The sequence below is a fragment of the Haliaeetus leucocephalus genome, unplaced genomic scaffold, assembly GCF_000737465.1.
Source record: "Haliaeetus leucocephalus isolate CR32 unplaced genomic scaffold, Haliaeetus_leucocephalus-4.0 Scaffold626, whole genome shotgun sequence".
NCBI classification, from domain to species: Eukaryota; Metazoa; Chordata; class Aves; order Accipitriformes; family Accipitridae; genus Haliaeetus; species Haliaeetus leucocephalus.
In genome coordinates, this window is record NW_010973062.1 from 6,790,145 (window position 1) to 6,798,891 (window position 8,747).

The 8,747-nt window shown below is 37.3% G+C and overlaps 1 protein-coding gene across 1 annotated transcript; it reads right to left on the reverse strand.

The window, feature by feature from the left end:
* Positions 1-5,027: 5,027 nt before the first annotated feature.
* LIG4 (ligase IV, DNA, ATP-dependent) lies at positions 5,028-8,501 on the reverse strand. The gene has a single exon (XM_010578323.1). The coding sequence runs from the start codon at positions 8,489-8,491 to the stop codon at positions 5,756-5,758; it is 2,736 nt and encodes a 911-aa protein (XP_010576625.1). The 5' UTR covers positions 8,492-8,501; the 3' UTR covers positions 5,028-5,755.
* Positions 8,502-8,747: the final 246 nt, after the last annotated feature.

The following is an 8,747-nucleotide window of genomic DNA, read 5'->3' on the forward strand; positions in this document are numbered from 1 at the left end:
TTGAACTTATATCCCTTATATGTTCTTTCAAAATAACCTTCCCCAAAATTACAAAGAAAGGAAAAGCTGTATCTATTGAAAACATCCCAATAAAATGCTAAATATATTTTATCTAAAAGAAAACAATTTCAAGATGGATGCCTTTTAATTCCTTACTTCTAGAAAATAACATGGAGAAACATTTTAATTATACCTATAAGCTCCACCTTCAGTGTTAGGCTTGTATAATAATTCAAACTTACAGACTGTTCTCTCATTCCAATCCCCTTAGAGCAAAAAGCAGTACAGTCAAATTTTATAGGCCCATCTACTGTTCTGTGGTACAACAGCTGTTACCAGCTGGAGATGCTTTATGCTCAGTTGAACTGACTATGTTGAAAGGCATTTCCCTAGTCACCTTCAAATGAACATTTTTTTCTCTTTTTCAAGAAATTTTATAACTTAGAACTTCAAGTCCCTCTTTTGAAAGAATTCAGACTGAAATTACATATGGATTGGAAAGATAAAATGACCTTTTTTTTTTTAACAGAAAGATTGAATATTATAAAAAACTGTGTGTTAACCCCACTAGCAAACTAAAGAGCTTTTTAAAATCTCTCACCAGATCATTATATTGAGGTGCCATAAACAGAATAATACACCTTACCTGTCATTTACCATAGGTGACAGAGATTTTGGCTGATTTCACCTGAATAAATGGACCTTCTGTTTTTCAAAGATATTCATGCAGACTCTTTCAAAACATACAGATGTATTATTTCAGGGAAGAGTAACTGGATATTGAGCAACAGGGACCACACAGTTTTTAAGTGTTTCACCAAACAGATGTACTATGGTAAAAATTTGTAAGATTTCCACAATTTTTTAATTCAGTCCTGGAAAGAAGTTCACATCCAAACTAAACAACTCTTTTTGCACACAGCAATTTTCACAACTGTCCGAGCAAGGTGATACAGCTACACCACAGAGAGCTGGCCCTGAGCACAGGCACTCATGCCCCAGGAGGAGGCAGGGGCACCGAGGGCTCCGATTGCTCCTTCCCATCTGTGAAGCTCCTGCACACTAGAAATCCTGCTCATGTGTGTGGTTGAAATAGTTTCCCTTGGAAGTTATTATTGTTGGTGTATGCCAAATATCAAAATAAATTGACAACATAGTTTAGCTAGACAGGTTAAATATGTGGATCATCCTTGTTCTTAAAAAAAAAAAAAGAAAATATAAATTGATTAACTGGGAGGGGATGGTTTTCATTAACTGTTTAAATAATGACTTTTCATCCTATTTTATGCAAAACATTATTTATGGCCTCCTATCTAAAATATTCATTTAACTAGTTTGTGACCATTTCATACAGTATGTATAAAGACCAGTGTATATGAAAATAGGTAGTGTTTCATGTTGACTCACTGAAGCTTCTTGCATTTCTTTCTCCAGCAATTTATCTTCCTAAAAGTAGGAGGGAAATGGAGGAATTTGGTTCTGATATTCACTACACTTACAATAGAGTCGCATAAAGAGACCCAAAGCTACCATAATACTACAGCTAAGTTGTAGTAAAAAGAGACGGAAGCTTTTTTCATCCATGGAGTAGAGTTTCTCCAGTGCTACTACTTACAACACTTTAAATGTAAAATTGCTAGGATAATACATCTTCAACACAGTCAACAGGTTGCAATCTATTGTATATGCACAGTTACCTTCAGTATTATCAGCTTTCAGGTCTTCAAAGGATAATTAAACAGTTAATACTATGATATTTTGCAAGACTATTTTAAATCCTATCTGCAGATGCAAAAGTAAGATCCTTTTAAGCCCCTTAAAATACCAAAAATGTCAGTTAATTATTTTCAGTGTACAAGCACAAGCAGAAGAAATGTGAAATAAAGCAAGGGGGCTAATTAAAGTTGTGCTTATGTGCAAACACCTAACGACTAGTCAAGGCTTGCTCGCTCTCCCGTTAGTGCACAAACAACTCATGTTCTAGAAGGCAACCCTACCCCTCCCCACCCCAGTGAATAGTTTTTCTTCGTATGTTTAGGTTTCAGCTTATTCAGATACCTGTGGTTTGCTTAACAAGGCAGGCACATTCCAAGTGGAATTAGAAGAATTCAGTAAGTTATCCTAGGAATAAACAGCCCTTGCCAGTACCATATTCCAATGCCTTCTAAATGTCAGCTACTTAGGCTTTTGGCTGGCATAAACATTTACAATACTAGCAAGCCCCAGTCTTTCATTTTACATCATTAAATGTGAAACCAAGGTGTATATTCTAACGTATGAGAACATCTGAGATTTCACCAGCTCTGTATGGTCAACACACACTATGTTTCCACTGACAAGTCAGAGAAATCATATGAAGAAATAAGAAAAATACTGCTCCCTGGCAAGAGTTCTCATACTTTGTGCAAGGTGCCCACAGGCTTTTAATTCCAAAATTGCACTACATCAGTTTGACCATATGCCTTTCAAAGCAGAAAAAAGTTAGATGTGAACCTGTTTTAATAAATTGTTTAATAAAAGTGAACAGTGGAACCTTCTCCCAGGGATTGTGAAGTTTATTGCCTGTGCAGAACTGTGTTTTAACTAGCAAAGAAATCAAACCATCATTCACCAACAAACAGCTGCAAACAGGACGGGCACCTACCAGATGTTCTGCTACAGCAGGTCCTGAAAGTTGCACTCTTTTTTCTCCATCACTGGCAGCTTTATTGAAAAGTGCCAGTTAAAAGCCAGTAAATAGGAACAATACTAAACTCTTCTCTACTTCCCACAAACTGCAAGGTCTACAGTCCCTCATTCTCTTCGTTCTTTCGCCACTTCTTCAGGAATATCATCTTAAAATAAACTTTATACTACAAGGCAAATTGGAAGTCTTGCTCTCAAGACAAGTGCCTATTTAAAAAAAATTAAAATCAGCTTTGCACAAAACATAAATAAGCTAAGAAATCTTCACCTACAAAATCCCTATTTTCAAAGATCTAAATGTAATTAAGAAAATGGGAGTATTTATTGCAGTAAAAAATACAATAGGCTGATGTTTTGTAATCAGAGGAGGTCCTCTGGAAGTTCAAACATCAGGTTAATGTTTCAGCATTTTGATTCCACCTTTTCCTCTTTCTTGAACACTACTTTTAATGAATGATGATTACCTGATAATAAAGGCTAGTTTTATATGTCAAAACTTTTTTTTTTATTAGACCAAACAAAATAAAGACATTTTTTCATACACAGACACTGCTGATCCATAGCAGCTCTTACTGCTACCTACAAATCTTGTCTTATATTCATTCTTAGAAATCACAGCTGAAATTCTCTGCATACCTCCCGAATTAACTTGACTTTTGTGTCTGGACAACATATTCTTACTTTCTGAATAATTTCCAGCCTTCATTTGCTTCTTCAGTACAAATCAGAATTTCCTTAAAACTAAGCAGATTCACAAACTTCTTCCTTACTTCTCTTAATTATTTTCCTGCCACTACTACTCTCCCATCACAATGCCTTTGCTTAGAGGATCCATGGATTCTCCTGTCCCCTGGCTTGTATTCTAGATACATAACTTTAATAACAGCTGGGTCCAGTTTCATGCACAGATCCATGGAGTCCATCCACCTAAGTCGCCATGTAAAAGAAACATCTCAAAAGAAAACCTGACCTGCAATGCCTGTATTTTTTACAGTGTAGTAGCAAGATTCTCTTTTTACACTGACATACGAAGTACAGCATTTCTTATTCAACTTTTAAAGTAAATGTAATTTGCAAAACAGTAACCAAAAGAAGAAATACATGCCATCTAAATTGCCTGACATTATCCAGTATGCTAATTATCATGCCACATACAAATATGCATGATTAACATTTAATTTCTAGTTCTAACTGGAACTGAGGCAAAATACAAGCTAAACCAGCATACTGCATGTGCAAGGTTGTTTTTTTTTAATTTGTGAAAAAGTAAGCCTTCAGTTTAAATACATTTAAAAATAAGCCTTTGCTACACTGTGCTGAGGAGTCAGGAAAAAGAATAACAATTTTGTTGATAGTTACTAGTTCTAGATTCTCCAGCCTTGCATAGCTTTAAGAGAACAAAAAGACATGGAATCAATACTTTTAAAATACATCTCTGTAAATAACGTTTAGATCTCAAAGTGACGTATTTGACAATGTCTCAAGAGTCAGCTGTAATTCGTATTTGCCTTTGTTTCTCTTAACTTTCCTAACCAGGATCACCTAAAATACATATTTTACTAAAACCCTTTTAAGAGAAATCTGTGTGGGTATGAAGACAAACTCTCTTCTCATTTTCTAAGTCAGAATATATGATGTTACACAGAAGCAGCCCATTAAGTTAAAACTGAAGTGTTGTATTTCACATATACTAATTTTCTGCTTGAATTATTAGAGGAAAAATGATGCACTGTCTTTCAGCATATACTATTTTATGTATACAAAAAATATTCTGCTTTTTAGCAATTTATATGGTAACTTCAGAAAAGTAGTTATTACATTTTACCTATTTAGTATATTTCAAATAATAAGGGAGCTCCTAATGTTTACACCAACTATAAGAGGTAAGAATAAACTTCCTTCCAACTAGCCTTTCATATAACATTTCCCAATTCTTTTTACAGTAATTTTTTATATGAACACAACCACAAAAAGCACTGAAGAAACAAGTCAGCCAAAAACGGGTTCTGTGTGATCAGCCCAACAGCAGTTCTGTTTGATACCAGTATTGATGTAACAAGAACTGAGGCCTCAACCTTTCTCTCCTCAAAGTTAATGCATAAATTATCTAACAGAGTAAAATCGGAAACTAAGTTTTGTGCTTTTCAAAAGAGTTACTTCTCACTAAAAAAAAAAAAAAAAAAAAAAAAAACAAACAGACTTTAAAAATAGATTTTATTTAATAATTGAAAAAAATATACATTGAACTGGATATTTGGAAATTAATCCTACATTACTGAAATAGCTTATGAAACACTTTTTGAAAGATAAACTGATAATTAAGTGTAAAAGCCTTCCCCTGTCACACTTTGCAGTTTAACTGCAACTGTAATGAGCACAGGAGGTCATTACAGTTTTTAAGTAACTGCTTTGTATTTTACAGATATATAGGTCACTACTAATTCATCAGCACCTCAATCAGAAGTTTAGATTCTATTTTACAACCATTATTTACACAAAGAAACATGAGATCAATGCAATATCCTAAAACCGAAGCGCTACTGAGGCTGTGCGGGGCGTAATGCTAAAACCAATGCAAACAAATTAAAATAGTACGGACAAGGTTTATAAGTTACTGAATTCTATAGCGTATGGAATATACACAAAACAATTCCACAAAAACATGAATGTGATTGTAAATTGATAAATAAGCAGTATTTTAAATAGGAGAATCTCCATAAAACAGTAAATTATTGTCTCCATTTTGAACAATGGAGGCAAGCACTATTAAAAGCTAGGAATTCTCTTATATAAAATATTAGATCTCTCCTGAGACCTGTTTGTGAAGTAAAAGGCTTACATTATTTATCTTGTGGTATTTTTTTTTTCTTCTCCAAGAGCTTAGCATCCTCTTGCTTCCGCAACAGTATAATTAAAAGCCTTCCTCCGATTTCAACAACACAGTGTTATCCTTTAGCCAGAGCCAGCTCTAAATAGACATGAAAACACACAAAAAATGTAAGGTAACCTCATAATATCCAAGTCCAATCATGCCAACAAGAATGCTTTTGCTCCAAGCTTAAAAACTATTTTAAATTAAGTACTGATTTTCATTCTTCAGGACTCCTCCCTCCACTGACTGTGTTACCCACAGTTCAGATACAATTTTAAATTTTTTCCCAAATGTTCTTCTGAGTGCTTTCATCTCTTGTACCCGGGAACGATCTTCTCCTATAACAACATGGGAGACACCCTCTTCAAGGTGAGAGACTACTTTTGCACCATAAAAACGGAGCTCCAAAGCCCTAACTGATAGTGTTGTTCCATGGATTTTGGTTCTGGGCTCATTAACAACAGCATAACAGTCCACATAAATAGTGTTTCCTCTGAATATACTGAGCTGACAGCTGTTCCACGAATAATGCTCTTCTAACTCTGTAATCATGTCCAAAGGCATCACCTTAGTGTCTTTCATTCTTGAGAACACTTCCTTGAGTTGTGCAACATCTGTGTCTGCTGTGTAGCTGTCTCCATAACAATCATACTCACAAGCAAAATGTTCTTTTGTGTCAGGAGACATGTGAATCATAAAGGCCGGTTGCCAAGGCACCAGCTTTTTGGTTTGAAAACACTGAAGGAGCCACTCTGCCCTCACCACGTCGTATTTGTTGGAAGCAATGATGTTTTTCACTCTGACATTCTCAGCTCCTACAATGACACAGTAAGTCTCTGGCCCCGGGTTCTGTACCACACTGCCACCACATTCGGCTATTCTGCTTTCCAGTTCAGACTTTGAGTACTTGCCTGTTCCCGTCATAACACAAAACTCAACATCTTCAAATACATTTGAAACCTTGTTTACACCAGAAAGATCAGGAGCTTTAAATTGCTCAGCTATTCCAATCACCTTCTTCACCTTTGATACAGTTTTCCTTTTTTTCTCTTGTGGCTCATCATATGCATCCATATGAAGGTGCTTAGATGCCAGCTTCCCTTCTGCTTTGCTTCTGAGATCTTCTAACATGTCTGAAGTCATGCACTCGTACCATTCTTTGTCCTCTCTTATCTTCTCAATTCGGGGGAATCTCAAAGTACAGTCAGTTTTGTACACATCACTGTTAACAATCTCAGCTGCCCTGATCTGAACGATGACAGAGTTGCAAGGTTCAATGTACATTTCAGGTTTTTCAGTTCCACACAAGATGTTAGAGGGAGGGTCCTTCCTATGGTAGGGCTTCCAGTGTTTAGCCAGTTTCAAACCTAAATCATACAATTCCTTCATAGTATAGCCAGAGCCAACACGACAAAAAGAGCGGAAAATGGTAGGTCTTTCATTTGGAGGGGGCGTCTCTGCAATAGCGCACAGAAAATGAGACATCATTCCACCACGTGAGCCCTTCCCCCAGTAACCACCAACAATTAAAAGGTCTAGTTCATCCATCAGTCCATTGACATATTCTGGCTTGATTTTTAACCAGCCTTCCCCACGTTTGTCAGGCTTGTAGGTGGACATGGGATCTTTCACCATAATCCCTTCCTCTCTGTTATCTATTGCTTCATTTAAAGCATCAATTACTTCTTTTCTTGTTCTGGCACTTTTTTTCTGTACAACATGTATCCTGCCCGTTACCGCAGTAAATACGCTACTTAAGATTTCATATCTTTTGCTTAGTACTTCGTGCCCCAACTTCTGATCATTAACCATCAATACATCGAACACACAGAAGCAGGTCTGCAGATCAGAGTCCTCCACCATTCTTTTTATGTCGAATCTGTTTCCTTTTTGCATAAAGGTTTGTGTCTCAGGATTGTAAGCCATCATTTCACCATCGAGAATGCAATTTTGTATATTGCTCTTAAATACATTATGAATAAATGGTGTTAATGAACCATCAAGGGGGGAAGCGCCGAACTGCTGAGTATAGTCAAACCCATTTCGGGAAAAATATTTATACACATCTCCATCTTTGTGCATCTGCATACGCTCACCATCCAGCTTAGTTTCTATGTAGAATATCTGGTTATTCATTTGTTTCTCGATTTGCTGGACATCAGCAATAGCAGCAAGCATTGGTTTAAAGGCAGAAAACAATGTGATAGAAACATCACTAAGTGAGACGTTGGGATCATGCAGTTGTCTGCAAACTTTTTCCAAATCAGTTGTGACATTGTGTAATTCAAGAGCGTCAGGATGAAAAATGGAAAGTATAGTTTGTTGACTAACTCCAAGCTTCAGATCCTTTATAATCATGCGGATGAGCCATTTCTGTTCCAGTGCTGTGCTCTGGGTAATTAACTGAAGAAGACTTTTCTTTAACAGACCCTTGTTTTTAGCAGCATTATTATTAGCTATCGCATCCAAGTGTTCATTGACTTGTTCTATTGTCAGTCTGCCTTGTTTCGGGCTCCTAGGTTTTAACACAAAGTATGCGATCATTGCAAAATCTCCAGTATCTCCACGTGAGCCAGCAGGTGTCCTATAGTTTAACAGCTTTGCAGCATCTTTTCCATCTTTTGGTAAATTAAGCAGTTCAATATACAGCTTCGCAAGCATAGTTTCTTTAATTCCGTATGCCATCCTTTCTCTTTCCAACTGCGGAAGAATAAGTCGCATAGCTGGATAAAAAGAATCTGTGACGTCCTTCTCCTTCTGATGAAGAGCACCGTGGAATTTTCTCCAGGAGTCCAGAAAATCCTTGAAATACTTGGTTTTCTCCGGACGAGGCTTACACGTCTGCATTCGCTCCAGAGTAGCACACAGATCCGCAAAAGGCACTTGAGCGGCCACCGTTTTTTTTGAAGGCTGCGAAGCGTGCGTGGAAGCCATCGGGGTCCGTTTTTCACTAAGAACAAAAAAAAAAGATCTATTTGTAGAGCAAGAAAACGCCAGCACGTTGTCCCGCCTCGGAAAAGCTATCTCTAAGCAGGCTTTACCGATTTTCCCTCCTTTTTCTAACTCGGATTTAGCCGCCACCTTTACCGAAAGGTCGCTGGCGGGTACCACTGCCCTTCCATACGGGCGAGCCCCGGCTGCCGGCGAGGCGGGGGCCCTCCCGGCGGGAGGCCGGCAAGGCCGGCGCCCG